The sequence below is a fragment of the Coregonus clupeaformis genome, chromosome 11 (genome assembly GCF_020615455.1).
Source record: "Coregonus clupeaformis isolate EN_2021a chromosome 11, ASM2061545v1, whole genome shotgun sequence".
Classification (NCBI taxonomy): domain Eukaryota; kingdom Metazoa; phylum Chordata; class Actinopteri; order Salmoniformes; family Salmonidae; genus Coregonus; species Coregonus clupeaformis.
Window position 1 is genome coordinate 14,124,999 of NC_059202.1, and position 18,257 is coordinate 14,143,255.

Sequence of the window (18,257 nt, forward strand, 5' to 3'; positions counted from 1 at the left end):
CAGCTGGGCGTGGTGATGTCAGCTGACAGAGCAGGCATTGAATGACGTGGTGGGCGGATGCTCTAATTAAGCTCATGGTGTTTGTCTACTTTCTCTGCACAGACGAGAGCGCCGCGCAGCCGCGTGCCAACGGCCTGTGGGAGCATTGTTTTTGTTTTTGCTTCACCACTAGGCTACAGCAGCATGTATTACACATTCCTAGCATGCCGAGGCAAATGTTCTGCACCCTCCATCTCTGTACAAGATCCTCACACTCAAGTAATTCCTATAATCTATTTACTGTATGCAAAATCTCAGTGCATACTGTGGCTCCAGAGTTTGACCACGGGGCTCTGGGGGCCCCCATAGCAATATGTGTAGAATCGCAGGAAATTAGCTTTAAAACAGCCCCATGGCAGAATGTGTAGAATTGTAGAAAGTTAGCTGTCTTTCCAGTTACGTATCTATGGCTGTGTAAGAATGATCTCACCTGAGAAAGAAGCCATAGAACAAAGATGAATATATAACTGCATTATACACAAAAATGGACTGAGCATAGCTTGGACTAATCCAGGTCCAGGCTGATCGTTAGTCCTACACAGATACACAGAGGGGGGCGGGTCTCTGTATCCACCTACCCCTCTCTGTTGTCCTCTTCGTCCAGGTTGGAGATGAGCTGGGATCCGGCCAGGGAGATGTCCAGTGCGGCCAGAGGCAGGTCTCTGTAAGCAAAGCTGCCTAGCTGGACCGGATCGTGACACTGGTTGTCCTCCTCCACCTGCTGGGAGATCACCTCCAGCTCTGAGGCTCTGGCCTGGGCCTGGGGAGGGGCCCTGGAGGACACAACGTACGTAACACCATGGACACTCTGTTAGTAGTAGTGGAGGGCCCAGCACTCACACATTCAACTAAACAAATGAATCTTCTCTCACAATCTAATGGTAAAGTACTTCAGAGTTTGGGCTTTCACTGGTCAACAAAAGAGTTACAAAGGCAAGGTAAAATATCTATTAGAACCCACTTTTCAGAGATACAGGAATTTAGGGACAATAATACATTAGAGCCTACATAGTGGAAACAAATGATGGGTTACACAAACTGTACTTCATCAAATGGTGAATCAGATACAACATCCACAACAAAGGTGTTTTCTCTTAGGAAGAGCCTGACCTGAATAAGCAAGTGAGATAGTGAAACCTGATTATCTAAATGTAAATGTCAGCATATCGCTATACACTACAGTATAACAAAGTACATATTCACATTGTATAACTTGTCCGATAGACTGACATAGACTGACCAGGTGAATCCAGGTGAAAGCTATGATCCCTTATTGATGTCACACGTTAACTCCACTTCAATCAGTGTAGATGAAGGGGAGGAGACAGGTTACAGAAGGATTTTTAAGCCTTGAGATAATTGAGACATGGATTTTGTATGTGTGTCATTCAGAGGGTGAATGGGCAAGATAAAAGATTTAAGTGCCATTGAATTGGGTATGGTAGTAGGTGCCAGGTGCACCGGTTTGACTGTGTCAAGAACTGCAACGCTGCTTGGTTTTTCACGCTCAACAGTTTCCCGTGTGTATCAAGAATGGTCCACCACCCAAAGGACATCCAGCCAACTTGACAACTGTGAGACGCATTGGAGTCAACATGGGCCAGCATCCCTGTGGAGCGCTTTCGACACCTTGTAGTCCATGCCCTGACGAATTGAGGCTGTTCTGAGGGCAAAAGGGGATGCAACTCAATATTAGGAAGGTGTGCCTAATGTTTTGTACACTCAGTGTATATGAAAAAGAAAACAGAAGAATAACATTTATAACTGGCTTGGTTTGCCTTGATTAGTGAGATCTGAAAGATTTGAAGCACATTTACTTTCTGGAATCATAATATAACTTTTACAAACTAACTGAAATGGGTGTTGTGAGAACATGAAATGGCAGTACTTTTCTGTTTGACAGAAATATGCATTCGCTTGCAGAGACAGCAATCTAATTTTCTCCTATTCATTTCATTTTCCACACTAAAACCCGAGTGTGGGTAGGACCCTGATCCCCTCTCCAGCTCAGCCAGTAAAAGACGAGGAGAGGTCAAACCAAGAACGGAAGACTCTGCTCAGTGCAGCCCATTTGAAGACATCAATAACCCCAGAGCTTAGCAAGGTAGGAGGGCATTGATTACAAGCCAGAGAGAACAAAATACATTGTGCCTGTAGATAGTTGGGGACTAACAGCCTGGTGATATGTGGAGGTTAAATAGTGGACCACACTTTGTCAGCATCTGATCAGTGTGTGCAGACAGAGACACAGACAGACAGAAAGACACACCTCCCTGTGACTATCCTACCGATCCTTGACTTCGGCGATGTAATTTACAAAATAGCCTCCAACACTCTACTCAGCAAATTGGATGTAGTCTATCACAGTGCCATCCGTTTTGTCACCAAAGCCCCATATTCTACCCACCATTGTGACCTGTACGCTCTCGTTGGCTGGCCCTCACTACATATTCGTCGCCAAACCCACTGGCTCCAGGTCATCTATAAATCACTGCTAGGCAAATCCCCATCTTATCTTAGCTCACTGGTCACCATAGCAACACCCACCCGTAGTCTGCGCTCCAGCAGGTACAGTGGGGGAAAAAAGTATTTAGTCAGCCACCAATTGTGCATGTTCTCCCACTTAAAAAGATGAGAGAGGCCTGTAATTTTCATCATAGGTACACGTCAACTATGACAGACAAAATGAGATTTTTTTTCACCAGAAAATCACATTGTAGGATTTTTTATGAATTTATTTGCAAATTATGGTGGAAAATAAGTATTTGGTCAATAACAAAAGTTTCTCAATACTTTGTTATATACCCTTTGTTGGCAATGACACAGGTCAAACGTTTTCTGTAAGTCTTCACAAGGTTTTCACACACTGTTGCTGGTATTTTGGCCCATTCCTCCATGCAGATCTCCTCTAGAGCAGTGATGTTTTGGGGCTGTCGCTGGGCAACACAGACTTTCAACTCCCTCCAAAGATTTTCTATGGGGTTGAGATCTGGAGACTGGCTAGGCCACTCCAGGACCTTGAAATGCTTCTTACGAAGCCACTCCTTCGTTGCCCGGGCGGTGTGTTTGGGATCATTGTCATGCTGAAAGACCCAGCCACGTTTCATCTTCAATGCCCTTGCTGATGGAAGGAGGTTTTCACTCAAAATCTCACGATACATGGCCCCATTCATTCTTTCCTTTACACGGATCAGTCGTCCTGGTCCCTTTGCAGAAAAAACAGCCCCAAAGCATGATGTTTCCACCCCCATGCTTCACAGTAGGTATGGTGTTCTTTGGATGCAACTCAGCATTCTTTGTCCTCCAAACACGACGAGTTGAGTTTTTACCAAAAAAGTTCTATTTTGGTTTCATCTGACCATATGACATTCTCCCAATCCTCTTCTGGATCATCCAAATGCACTCTAGCAAACTTCAGACGGGCCTGGACATGTACTGGCTTAAGCAGGGGGACACGTCTGGCACTACAGGATTTGAGTCCCTGGCGGCGTAGTGTGTTACTGATGGTAGGCTTTGTTACTTTGGTCCCAGCTCTCTGCAGGTCATTCACTAGGTCCCCTCGTGTGGTTCTGGGATTTTTGCTCACCGTTCTTGTGATCATTTTGACCCCACGGGGTGAGATCTTGCGTGGAGCCCCAGATCGAGGGAGATTATCAGTGGTCTTGTATGTCTTCCATTTCCTAATAATTGCTCCCACAGTTGATTTCTTCAAACCAAGCTGCTTACCTATTGCAGATTCAGTCTTCCCAGCCTAGTGCAGGTCTACAATTTTGTTTCTGGTGTCCTTTGACAGCTCTTTGGTCTTGGCCATAGTGGAGTTTGGAGTGTGACTGTTTGAGGTTGTGGACAGGTGTCTTTTATACTGATAACAAGTTCAAACAGGTGCCATTAATACAGGTAACGAGTGGAGGACAGAGGAGCCTCTTCAAGAAGAAGTTACAGGTCTGTGAGAGCCAGAAATCTTGCTTGTTTGTTGGTGACCAAATACTTATTTTCCACCATAGTATGCAAAGAAATTCATAAAAAATCCTACAATGTGATTTTCTGGATTTATTTTTCTCAATTTGTTTGTCATAGTTGACGTGTACCTATGATGAAAATTACAGGCCTCTCTCATCTTTTTAAGTGGGAGAACTTGCACAATTGGTGGCTGACTAAATACTTTTTTTCCCCCACTGTATATGCTTTTCACCACTGGGTCTGGTAAGTGTGAAAAGCGACCTGTTGAAGTCGATAAATGACAAATTGGGCATACTAGAATTGGTCAGTAAGGACATAAAAGAGTTGAAAGCGAGTCTTCAAATGAGTGACGAAAAAGCATTGGTAATGGAGAAAGAAACCAAAAAATTAAAAGTGACAGTCTCTAAGATGGAAACGGACGTTAGGGAACTTAAAAAGGAGAACAACCTTCTGAGAGAAGCCTTACTAGACATCCAAACTAGATCGATGAGAGAAAAACTTACGGGTATTCAGGAAAAGGAGGGAGAAATAACAGAGAATATTATGAAAGACTTCCTGCATACAGCGCTTCAAATCCCACTCGAGGCTGTCGATAAAATCCAACTCGAACGTGTACACCGTTTCGGAAAAAGAGGCCAGAAATATGAGCGCCCAATCGTTGCCAAATTTGCATTTTTTAAGGATAAAGCAATGGTTAAAAGCCTAGGGAAAAGACTTGCTGGCACGAAAATAGGCATGAATGATCAGTTACCGAGGGAGATTGCAGAAAGGCGCAAAGTTCTTCAAGGAAAACAGATTAAAAGGGAAACGTGTTGCACTACTCCATGGCTATTCTAAAAGTTGTAATAGAGGAGTCGAATAATGGAGCACCCAATACTAGCAATGATGGGGATTGTAATATTAAAGAACATTTATAGTAAGTATAGTATTTTATAAAAGGATAAAACGATATAACAAGAAAAGATAACAAGCAGAATAATACATCTTTAAATACAACTAATTAGAACATGGCTTTTTTGGCGGGCGGTTGTTGTTTTGGCGGATGGTTGTTATGGTTGGTCCTGTGTTCTCTCTGGCGTCATTTTCCCCTTGCGGCAGGTGTGGATGCGGGTGCGTTTGCACGCTCGGCCCATTTCTTCCGCAGTCAACCATGTGGTGTGCATTTTTGTGTTTGAAAAGGTGTGGCGTTAAGTGAGTGAGAGGGGAAATGGTTGCAGAGCCGACGGGGGTCTATGAGCAGGGGTAGTGAGAGAGAGCTTTCAATTTTGTGTAGATGAGGGATATACATTTTAAAATATAGTATAATCTAATCACATTTTTTATAGTCCTATCATGATGGAAATATCCCTAACCCTATATCCTGGACAGCCACCTGAGCGACCCATACACCAAAGAGAAGTTCCCATCTCTTTTATGGACCTGCTGTGAGTATGCAGCCTAAACAGATAAATAAATGCGATCAGAGACCTACTTGAGCAGCACCGCCCCCTCAAGATTCTGAGCCTGCCTGGCAAAGCTGCTAATGAGAACCTTGACAACCTTTTACCTAGCCAGTGGGGATTCCGGTGGGGTACCCCCACCCAGGTAGTGGCAGTGCTGGCAACACTGGCTGCAGTAACCCATGGGGAGGACCACGGGAATTATTTGCTAGGATAATAATTGCTTGTCAATAAATTAAATGGAATACAATGGCAATCCGGGTTATATGTTAAAATCCTACGCATGAACTGCCGACATTATTACGCATATTAATTGATAATGATGGAAAATAGGATATGCATAATTTTTTAAAAATAGTTATATATATACAGTGGGGAAAAAAAGTATTTAGTCAGCCACCAATTGTGCAAGTTCTCCCACTTAAAAATATGAGAGAGGCCTGTAATTTCCATCATAGGTACACGTCAACTATGACAGACAAATTAAGAAAAAAAATCAAGAAAATCACATTGTAGGATTTTTAATGAATTTATTTGCAAATTATGGTGGAAAATAAGTATTTGGTCACCTACAAACAAGCAAGATTTCTGGCTCACATAGACCTGTAACTTCTTCTTTAAGAGGCTCCTCTGTCCTCCACTCGTTACCTGTATTAATGGCACCTGTTTGAACTTGTTATCAGTATAAAAGACACCTGTCCACAACCTCAAACAGTCACACTCCAAACTCCACTATGGCCAAGACCAAAGAGCTGTCAAAGGACACCAGAAACAAAATTGTAGACCTGCACCAGGCTGGGAAGACTGAATCTGAAATAGGTAAGCATCTTGGTTTGAAGAAATCAACTGTGGGAGCAATTATTAGGAAATGGAAGACATACAAGACCACTGATAATCTCCCTCGATCTGGGGCTCCACGCAAGATCTCACCCCGTGGGGTCAAAATGATCACAAGAACGGTGAGCAAAAATCCCAGAACCACACGGGGGGCCCTAGTGAATGACCTGCAGAGCTGGGACCAAAGTAACAAAGCCTACCATCAGTAACACACTACGCCGCCAGGGACTCAAATCCTGCAGTGCAAGACGTGTCCCCCTGCTTAAGCCAGTACATGTCCAGGCCCGTCTGAAGTTTGCTAGAGTGCATTTGGATGATCCAGAAGAGGATTGGGAGAATGTCATATGGTCAGATGAAACCAAAATAGAACTTTTTGGTAAAAACTCAACTCGTCGTGTTTGGAGGACAAAGAATGCTGAGTTGCATCCAAAGAACACCATACCTACTGTGAAGCATGGGGGTGGAAACATCATGCTTTGGGGCTGTTTTTCTGCAAAGGGACCAGGACGACTGATCCGTGTAAAGGAAAGAATGAATGGGGCCATGTATCGTGAGATTTTGAGTGAAAACCTCCTTCCATCAGCAAGGGCATTGAAGATGAAACGTGGCTGGGTCTTTCAGCATGACAATGATCCCAAACACACCGCCCAGGCAACGAAGGAGTGGCTTCGTAAGAAGCATTTCAAGGTCCTGGAGTGGCCTAGCCAGTCTCCAGATCTCAACCCCATAGAAAATCTTTGGAGGGAGTTGAAAGTCTTTGTTGCCCAGCGACAGCCCCAAAACATCACTGCTCTAGAGGAGATCTGCATGGAGGAATGGGCCAATATACCAGCAACAGTTTGTGAAAACCTTGTGAAGACTTACAGAAAACGTTTGACCTGTGTCATTGCCAATAAAGGGTACATAACAAAGTATTGAGAAACTTTTGTTATTGACCAAATACTTATTTTCCACCATAATTTGCAAATAAATTCATTACAAATCCTACAATGTGATTTTCTGGATTTTCTTTTCTCATTTTGTCTGTCATAGTTGACGTGTACCTATGATGAAAATTACAGGCCTCTCTCATCTTTTTAAGTGGGAGAACTTGCACAATTGGTGGCTGACTAAATACTTTTTTTCCCCACTGTACATGGTGGAGACTCAATCAAGCTAGTCGTCTTGACTTCTTTCTTATCTCATTCTCGTTGGCACCAAAAGTTTAAAAAGTGTTGATAGGGGACAGAATGCAGTCGGACCATCATATAATTGGCATATACATTACTCTTACTGAATTTCCACGTGGGCGAGGATATTGGAAATTTAATCAAAGCCTATTGGATGATAATTTATTTATAATTAGAACAAAGGAATTTATAACTGACTTTTTCCGACAAAACATAGGTACAGCAAATCCCCTTATTGTATGGGGACACCTTTAAATGTGCCTTTAGAGGCCATGCAATTCAGTACTCATCTCGAAAACAAAAGCAATTTAGGTCAAAAGAGTTTATACTAACAAAGGAAATAGAAAGTCTAACAGAACAGATAGATGGCAATAAAAACTGTAACATAGAGGCTCAGAATAAATTAGAGGAAAAACAAAAAGAAATGGAGAAACTTATTCAAGAAAGATGAAGTGTAATATATTATAAAAATAAAGCAAACTGGATGGAATATGGGGAAAAATGCACAAAATTATTTTTTAATCTTCAACATAGGAATGCTACCAAAAATAATTTAATGAAACTGGTTACAATTGACGGAGTCACCCATGATTCACCAAATTATATTTTGAAGGAGGAAACAAAGTACTTTAAGCATATGTTTTCTTTTCAGTCGCCTCCATCTCCTCTAACTGAAGCTAATTGTAGAGATTTTTTTCTATTGATAATGTCAAATTAACAGCCATACAGAAAGACTCATGTGAAGCTGAAATTACAGAGGAGGAACTTCTGGATGCAATTAAAGACTTTAAGTCCGGGAAAACTCCAGGGTTGGATGGCATACCAGTCGAGGTATACAAAACCTTTTTTGAAATACTAAGAGGACCATTAGTAGCATGTTTTAACCACTCCTATGTAAATGGTAGATTATCTGACACTCAAGAAGAAGGACTGATCTCATTATTACTGAAACAGGATACAAGTGGAAAATATAAAGATCCAGTCCATTAAAAAATTTGGAGGCCCCTTACACTTCAGTGTTGTGATGCAAAAATTCTAGCAAAATGTATAACGCATAGTTAAAAAGGTATTGTCAGATATTATTCATTCTAATCAGACAGGTTTTTTACATGGAAGATACATTGGAGATAATATAAGGCAAGTATTGGAAACAATAGAACACTATGGAGAATATGGGAAACCAGGCCTGCTATTCATAGCAGACTTCGAAAAGGCATTTGATAAAGTACGACTGGGGTTTATATATAAATGCCTGGAGCATTTCAATTTTGGAGAATCTCTTATAAAATGGGTCAAAATCATGTATAGTAACCCTAGGTGTAAAATAGTAAATAATGGCTATTTCTCAGAAAGTTTTAAACTGTCAAGAGGAGTGAAACAAGGTTGTGACAGATATAATGTAGGTAATACATGTATTTTTTTGCAACTTTCGTCAAATTGTACTTGCAATTAAATTTTCAATTAGGACATACTGTATTTTCTGGTTTTAATGCAGCTTGTCAAGACAAAAAAGTCAAGCACAAAGATTTTGAAAATATGGAAGGTTCAGAGTATAGATTCAGAGTAGGGATGATAAATTACACCCAAGCATTGGCTAATTTAATGATTAATATGGTTGATTACAATTGTGTCTCATGTCAGAATCTGGATGTCTGAAAGCAATTACAACTATTTACTCTATAAACAAAAGGCCTTATACTATACTGACTTACAGTATAGTATAACCACGAAGGGACTTGCCTTATAATGTTGATAAAATATCTAAAATTACATATATTACAAGACAGTGAACCAAAGACAAGATTAAGTAAACTATGAGGGGAATAAATAGGTACCCTCAATTTCTTGGACATAAAAGAAATGTGTTTCCTTGTCCTCTATATAGGACCTTCCTCTTGGGAATAGAGAGTTAGTTTAGTAGACTGCAGTCTGCTGTAGGAGAGGTGCTCAAAGTGCATCCATCCTCATCCTCTCAAATACTGAAACCTCAACAGAATATAAAACTGAATTAAATCTATCACTGAATACTGAATTACATGCACAGAAAAATTGTGTTTACAGAGGTTGTTCAATTTCATGTAGAAATACACACTCTGCACACCAAAAAGATACAGCTATTTATTTGGAAGCACTAATTAAATGCAGACTAATGCAATCTTGTGTAAGAAAGGGGTGAATAAAAACTGCAATCCTAATTGAAAGTGTTTTAAAATAGGAATAGTGTAATTATACAGTGTTATTTTGTTCAGAAAATGCACCAGATTCTAATTCTACCTATTGTCTGCACTCAATATAACTGCCCAATGACCTCCTCTGACATTCCTCTTCTGAACAAATACTTTCCCATAAACCGCATTTTGTGAATAAACCAATAACTCCCATTTGCTCATACATTATTATGATTATTTCTGTGCTCTCACTGTAAAATGAAGCCATCCATTTCAGTCACTTCATAGGATTACAAAGTGCTGCTTCAGCATAGCCTCATGTTATGTAGAGGGCATCCGTATCATTGTCATTCTGATCGCTCACCACCACACTGTTTCTGACCAGCTGTCTACAACCCTGTCACACTCTCACCCAATAAGCATGTAAGCCTGGTTGGCTGTTCCTCAATGCAAAGCAATTCAGTGCTCTGATATCATCAGCAAAGCTGGACCAACGTGCCAAATCATTGACTTGAATACAAGCCACATTTTCAGCCACCACCCCTGACTCCATTGATGCGGGCCATTGATATGCCAGCGTATTTGTAAAATCAGATATTTGAGGTAATCACTAAGGTAATGAAAAATCTATATGCTCGTCTTTGCCTTACATGTGTGGGGGGCATTTTCCCCATCTGAATATTATGAACGTCAAGAAACAGACTGAGGACGTTTGTGACATTGAATGAGCTTGCTATCTCTAAGAGCTTGATTTCATTATAAGGGTAAATATGATAAAGCTAATTCCTCCTGTACCATCCCATGGACAGCTCTACCAGCAGATAGATGTGTGTATAGAGAGATGAGAAGATGTGTGTGTGTGTGTGTATAGAGAGATCGAGATGAGAAGATGTGTGTGTACAGGGATAGGGATGTAATGTCAGGCTCATCAGAAACCTCTGCAACAACATCTGTCAGACCTCCACTGCCAGTGGCTTCACAGAGCAGTCAAGCAACAAGCTATCACCATGAGAGTATACAACAGCACAGTCAATAGTGAGCAATCGTTTTAATAATAATCATTATAGTCGCGCCTATAGTATGCATTGGTTGAAACTTAATGTTAAATTCAAATCTCCCAACCATCATATCTAAGCCAATATGATCCTCTGTAGCTCAGCTGGTAGAGCACGGCGCTTGTAACGCCAAGGTAGTGGGTTCGATCCCCGGGACCACCCATACACAAAAAAAATGTATGCACGCATGACTGTAAGTCGCTTTGGATAAAAGCGTCTGCTAAATGGCATAATAATTAATTAATTAATTACACCAATGTCGATAAAAATTGGCAAATCAACTTTATTGGAGGTTCACAACACACTCCACGACTCTCGTCATGATCCGTCCCGCCTTTTACCAATAACCACTATACCGGATTTTTGACAGGGTCGTTAGCATTAGGGTCGTCAAGACAATTTTTTGCATAAACCTAGCTCAAATTCTAGATGTCGGATTAAAACGAGGCTACAGCACCCATAAGGTGACCATTAGACTTAGATCCATTTGGACTGAACAAGTTTGTAGCTGCAATAGTTTTTATTAAATTCACAATTTATCACTTTCACATACACATTTCTGCCCAATAAAAACCAACGATGTGCTACCTTTTTGCAGCATTTCTGACAATGCTAACATCTTTTCAGCCAAATCTCAGAGGTCTAAACCGGTCGAGCAACTCGGTTGCTGCGCAACAGTAGCAGCTAGCTAGTAGAAGGCTAGTAGCTGTAGCTAGCTAGTTAACACCAGTTGGATGAGAAGCAAAAGGAAAGTAGCTAGCTAGCTAGGTATATTTAGCTATGGAAGGTTTTTCATATGGCTGAAGACAGTCATCTGTGTAAACTGCTGACCTGGACACTTGCATGTAATCAGAGCACAAACAAATAAGCTAGCAAATGTCCTTGGCTGCTATTATAGCCAGTTAGATAAATCAAACTTTGGGAACTTTGGGAAAACTGCCACGCTGCTAATTTATAATACATGCACACACCAGACAGATGCTTCGCTGTTATAAGATACTGTCACGACATCGGCCAAGGCTGCCTCCCCTCCTTTTTCGGGCAGGCTTCGGCGTTCATCGTCACCGGCTTACTAATCACTGCCACCCCAATCATCATCACATTTGTCTTGTCTTGTCAATCACACACCTGGTTCTAATCCCCTCATTAGTCCGTGTATAAGTGTTCCCTCTGCCCCCTTGTCCTTGTGGGTGATTGTTATTTGTGAGAGTAGTATAGCTCGGTGGAGCTACTCGTACATTTTGTTGCCAGGGTAGATTTTCCCCTGTGCCTATATATTATTGGATTCTACCTTTACCGTGTATTTGCCAGGGATGAGAGTTTCCCCTGTGCCTGTTTCGTTGATCGCTATTTGAGCACAGTTATGTGTCAACGAAGGAATATACTCTGTTTTCGGTGATTACCCTCCTGCGCCTGACTCCTTTCATCACACTCATCACAGAATCACCCACCCGCTATGGAGTCAGCGGGAGAAGAGCGCATGCCTGGAGTCGTGGCACGGGTCCAGGAGCATTCCACAATGCTGGCCAGCTTGGGGGAAGCGATGGATCGGGTTCTTCAGGTCATCCAACGCCTGGAGAGGATAGGACCCGATCTGTCGAGACCAGCTGGCCAACCGGATCCAGCGCCACCTACACCCCAGCACCCGGAGGGATCCAGATATCCCGACCACGGGCGTTTGATGGGACGGCGGCGCTGTGCCAGGAATTCCTCCTCCAAATGGAGCTGTACTTCTCCAGCATCAGGCCGGCGCCATCGGAGTGGGAGAGGTGTCTGTCCTCGTTTCCTGCCTCTGTGGGAAAGCCCTGGAGTGGGCCAACGCGGTTTGGAATGAAGGAGGAGCCGCGTTGGAGAACTACGGGGAGTTCACTCGCCTCTTTCGGGTGGTCTTTGATCACGCGCCCGAGAGTCGAGAGGCGGGCGAGCGGCTGGTCCACCTGAGGCAGGGGACGAGGACCGCGCAGGACTTCGCGTTGGAGTTTCGGATGCTGGCAGCGGGGTCCGGGTGGAACAAGCGGGCCCTGATCGACCATTTCCGGTGCCATCTGCGGGAGGACGTCCGATGGAAGCTAGCCTGCCGGGACACCATGTTGTCCTTCAATAAACTGGTGGACATGGCCATTCGGGTCTGTCCATTTCCACCCCGGATAACTCGGATCCCGAGCCGATGGAGCTGGGTGGAGCCGCCGGCCGAGAGAGTGGAGGAGGACAGCTTCAGTGCCACTCTGGTGGCACAAAGGGACAGTACACCACACGTCGTAGTCAACGTTCTTTTGGGCCTGGAGGCGGCAGGCAGGGCACTCACGCATCACCCCAGCTATCGAACACCCACACTTGTTCAGAGCCCTCTGCTGCGCACTGTACCCTACCTATCCACTTTCCTGATCACATGGTAGTTCCCCAGTGTAAGGCGCTAGTTGATTCAGGCGCAGCTGAGAACTTTACGGACAGGGCATTCGCACGCCATCAAGGCATTTCATTGGTTCCCCTATCCATTCCACTCCCCATCAGAGCACTCGATAGTCGACCATTACGGAAGTCACTATACCAGTCACCATGATCATCCAGGAGACACATTGTGAGCAGGTTATTTTTTCGATTATTGAGTCTCCTGCTTTCCCTGTGGTATTAGGTATCCCATGGCTAGCACTCCACAACCCCACCTTCTCATGGCCGCAGAGGGCTCTCATGGGGTGGTCGCAAGAGTGTCAGGGTAGGTGTCTAGATGTTTCCGTTGGTGCAACCACGGTGGAAAGTCCAGACGGTACCTCCACCGTGTGCATTCCCCCCCGAATACCTCGATTTGGCGCACGCGTTTTCTAAGACGCGTGCGACTAAATTACCGGGGGATTACGCGATAAACCTTTGGGTAGACGCTGTACCTCCCAGGAGTCATGTGTACCCCCTGTCGCAGGCTGAAACGGAGGCTATGGAAACATACATCTCCGAGTCCCTGGGCCAGGGGTATATACGTCCCCCCACTTCACCCGCCTCCTCGAGTTTCTTCTTTGTGAAGAAGAAAGACGGCGGTCTGCGCCCGTGCATTGATTATCGATCACTGAACAAGGAGACGATTAGATTTAGTTATCCTCTCCCCCTCATTATTTCAGTGATTGAGTCAATGCATGGGGCGCACTTCTTCCCTAAGCTAGATCTCAGGAGTGCATACAACCTGGTGTGTTCGAGAGGGGGATGAGTGGAAGACAGCATTCAGCACAACCACGGGGCATTATGAATACCTGGTGATGCCCTACAGTTTGATGAATGCTCCATCCGTCTTCCAGTCCTCTGTGAACGAGGTGTTTCGGGACATGCTTGGTCGTGGTGTGGTTGTCTACATCGATGACATCCTGGTGTATTCCGCTACTCGCGCCGAGCATGTGTCCCTGGTTCACAAAGTGCTGGCCCGACTGTTGGAAAATGACCTTTATGCCAAGGCAGAGAAGTGTATGTTTTTCCAGCAGTCCGTCTCCTTCCTCTGATACCGCATTACCACCTCAGGTGTGGAGATGGAGGGAGATCGCATTTCAGCCGTGAGTAATTAACCGACTCCAACCATGGTTAAGGAGGTACAGCGCTTCCTTGGCTTTGCCAACTACTATTGGAGGTTTATCCGGGGCTTTGGCAAGGTTGCAGCTCCCATTACATCCCTGTTGAAGGGTGGGCCGTCCTGGCTCCGCTGGTCTGCTGAGGCTGACCTGGCCTTCAGGAAACTGCAGGGTCTGTTCACCTCAGCTCCGGTATTGGCCCACCCCAATCCATCACTACCGTTCGTAGTGGAGGTGGATGCATCCAAGGTAGGGATAGGCACTGCCCTGTCCCAACGCTCGGGCACACCACCCAAGCTCCGCCCCTGTGCCTTCTTCTCTAAGAAGCTCAGCCCGGCGGAGCAGAACTACGACGTTGGTGATCGGGAGCTGTTGGCTGTTGTCCGAGCTTTGACCATGTGGAGGCATTGGCTCGAAGGCGCGAAACACCCTTTCCTCGTCTGGACGGACCACCGTAACCTGGAGTATATCCGGCCAGGTGGGCCCTATTCTTCACCCAGTTTGATTTTACACTGTCATACATTCCGGGTACAAAGAACGTGAAGGCAGACGCACTGTCCCGGCTGTATGACACAGAGGAGAGGCCCAGAGACAACACCCCCATACTCCCGGCCTCCTGCATTGTGGCGCCGGTAGTTTGGGCGATGGATGAGGATATAGAGCAGGCATTACGCACAGATCCATCTCCACCGCAGTGTCCAGCTGGGCTGCGGTACGTGCCTTCTCTTATCCGTGACCGTCTGATTTTCTGGGCACACACGTCACTCTCCTCTGGTCACCCAGGTATCGGTCGTACAGTGCGCTGCTTGATCGTAAAGTACTATTGGCCTACCTTGGCTAAGGACGTGAGGGTGTACGTCTCCTCCTGCTCGGTGTGCGCCCAGAGTAAGGCACCTAGGCACCTCCCAGTGGGTAAGCTACAACCTCTACCAGTTCCACAACGACCATGGTCTCATCTTAGTATTGATTTTTTGACTGATCTTCCCCTCTCTCAAGGTAACACCACCATCCTGGTCATTGTGGACCGCTTCTCCAAGTCCTGCCGCCTCCTTCCTCCGGTCTCCCCACGGCCCTGCAGACTGTGGAGGCCCTGTTTACTCACGTCTTCTGGCACTACGGGGTGCCAGAGGATAGTGTCTGACCGTACCGGGGGATCGGGTCTGGCTCTCGACCCGGAATCTGCCCCTCCACCTGCCCTGCCAGAGGCTGAGCCCGCGGTTTATGGGGCCTGAGGATAATCAACGAAGTCACTTATAGGTTATTTCTTCCCCTGATTACCGTATTAACCCCTCATTTCATGTGTCTCTCCTCAGGCCGGTGGTGGTTGGTCCGCTCCAGGAGTCTGAGGTGCGGGAGGTTCCTCCACCTCCTCTTGACATCGAGGGGGCCCCGGCGTACTCTGTCCGCTCCATCCTGGATTCAAGGCGTCGGGTGGGGGTGCCTTCAGTACCTCGTGGAGTGGGAGGGGTACGGTCCGGAGGAACGGTGCTGTGTCCCGGAACGGTGCTGGGTCCTGTTGCGGGATTTCCACCGTCGCCATCCGGCTCGCCCTGCTCCGAGTCCTCCTGGCCGTCCCCGAGGCCGGGGTTGGCACGCTGCTGGAGCTGCGTGTCGGGGGGTACTGTCACGACTTCGGCCGAGGCTGCCTCCCCTCCTTGTTCGGGCAGGCTTCGGCGTTCGTCGTCACCAGCTTTCTAACCACTGCTGCCCCAATCATCATCACATTTGTCTTGTCTTGTCAATCACACACACCTGGTTCTAATCCCCTCATTAGTCCGCGTATAAGTGTTCCCTCTGCCCCCTTGTCCTTGTGGGTGATTGTTATTGGTGAGAGTAATATAGCTCGGTGGAGCTACTCGTACATTTTGTTACCAGGGTAGATTTTCCCCTGTGCCTATGTATTATTGGATTCTACCTTTACCGTGTATTTGCCAGGGATGAGAGATTCCCCTGTGCCTGTTTCATTGATCGCTATTTGAGCACAGTTAAAAAGTAGCAGGGGTGTGGGTTGCACATGAAGCATCCAGGTAAAACAACAAGAATTATCATTCCTTGCTTGTGCGACCTGTGCGTAGTCAAATGAAAACGCCATGCTTGCTAACCTGGTTATCAATGTGATAAAATGAAACTGTTTTCAACACATCAACTGTTTTAGACAAAACATTTTTTTACCAAGCAAGACAAAATAAACGTTCAATCAGTATTGAGTGAATGAACCACAAAAACATTTTGGAACGAAAGCGTGCTGTCATCACCAGACTATCCATTTAAATAGAGTGTCAAGTTGAAGTATCTATAACAGGGTTCGTAGCTTAACGGTTAGCGTCACCGCCCTGGGATATGAAGTTCCTGAGTTTGCCTACATGCGTTTCCCAGAGAGAACGGTCGCTAAGTGTGTTGTTATAACATGTGTTGATACTGATAGAATCGAAAGAAAGGAAGCGCTGCTCTCGGATCAGCCTCTCCATTCTTTCCTTAACATTTGAATTATTTCACAATACCGATGATGGATCAGCTCCTAGAAAGATATTACCACCCACGGCGGCAAATATTGAGGCGGCTTATTCAAATTCTTACCCAATACAAATTCGCTAAATCCTACATTTGGCACATCATTGTGCATATGTTAGCCTACACATCATGAAATACACTAACAGTCAAACGTTTGGACACACCTACTCATTCAAGGGTTTTTCTTTATTTTTACTGTTTTTTACATTGTAGAATAATAGCAAAGACATCAACACTATGAAATAACACATGTAGAATCATGTAGTAACCAAAAAAGTATTAAACAAATCAAAATATATTTAATATTTGAGATTCTTCAAATAGCCACCCTTTGCCTTGATGACAGCTTTGCACACTCTTGGCATTCTCTGAACCAGCTTCATGAGGTAGTCACCTGGAATGTATTTCAAATAACAGGTGTACTTTGTTAAAAGTTAATTTGTGGAATGTCTTTCCTTCTTAATGCGTTTGAGCCGATCAGTTGTGTTGTGACAAGGTAGGAGGGGTATACAGACGATAGCCCTATTTGGTAAAAGACCAAGTCCATATTATGGCAAGAACAGCTCAAATAAGCAAAGAGAAATTACAGTCCATCATTACTTTAAGGTCAGTCAATACGGAACATTTCAAGAACTTTGAAAGTGCAGTCGCAAAAACCATCAAGCGCTATGATGAAACTGGCTCTCATGAGGACCACCACAGGAATGGAAGACCCAGAGTTACCTGTGCTGCAGAGGATAAGTGTCACGGTTTCGGCCGAGGCTGCTCCTCCTCCTTGTTCGGGCAGGCTTCGGCGTTCGTCGTCCCCGGAGTACTAGCTGCCACCGTTGAATGTTTCTAGGTTTGATTGCTTTTGTCTGTCCATTGCACCTGTGTCCGTTTGTGTCTGATTATGTGTTCTATAAGTTTCCTGTTTTGTATTGGTTAGGTTGTGTGTTGTTATTCGCCTGTCCGTTAGTGCTGCGTGTTCTTTCTGTTTATTGTTTTGTTAGTTTACGCACAGTCTGCGTAATCGTTCGCCTCTGTTTTTGTTTGAGGCCGTTCATTGTATTTGTGCTTGGGTTTTGCACTAGTAAACGTTGTTGGACTAAGCTTCGGTGTCCTGCGCCTGACTCCCGCACCACATTAACCTCAGCTAGTGACAATAAGTTCATTAGAATTACCAGCCTCAGAAATTGCAGCCCAAATATATGCTTCACAGAGTTCAAGTCACAGACACATCTAAACATTATTTCATAGTTTTGCTGTCTTCACTATTATTCTACAATGTAGAAAATAGTAAAAATAAAGAAAAACCCTTGAATGAGTAGGTGTGTCCAAACTTTTGACTGGTACTATATGTTGAGACAAATTACAGACAGTAGCTTACAAGTAGCAAAATATAACTAAATTGCTTGAACATGAAAGGTATTTCAATATGATTGAAATAGGCCTATAGCTTACTGTTTATATTTTAATGCAATAATCTTGGTTTTCATTTAAAGCATATTTTTTAACATCACGTGTTTGTATCAATTGCAAAGACATTTTT

The 18,257-nt window shown here is 44.5% G+C and overlaps 1 protein-coding gene across 1 annotated transcript in view; it reads right to left on the reverse strand.

Annotated features, from left to right (window-relative positions):
* The window catches only part of LOC121576613 (transmembrane protein 266-like), an 89,315-nt gene that overhangs the window by 51,003 nt on the left and 20,055 nt on the right, over window positions 1–18,257 (reverse strand). Inside the window, 1 exon segment of the mRNA XM_041889881.2 lies at window positions 618–812. Coding sequence (XP_041745815.2) covers window positions 618–812 — 195 coding nt within the window.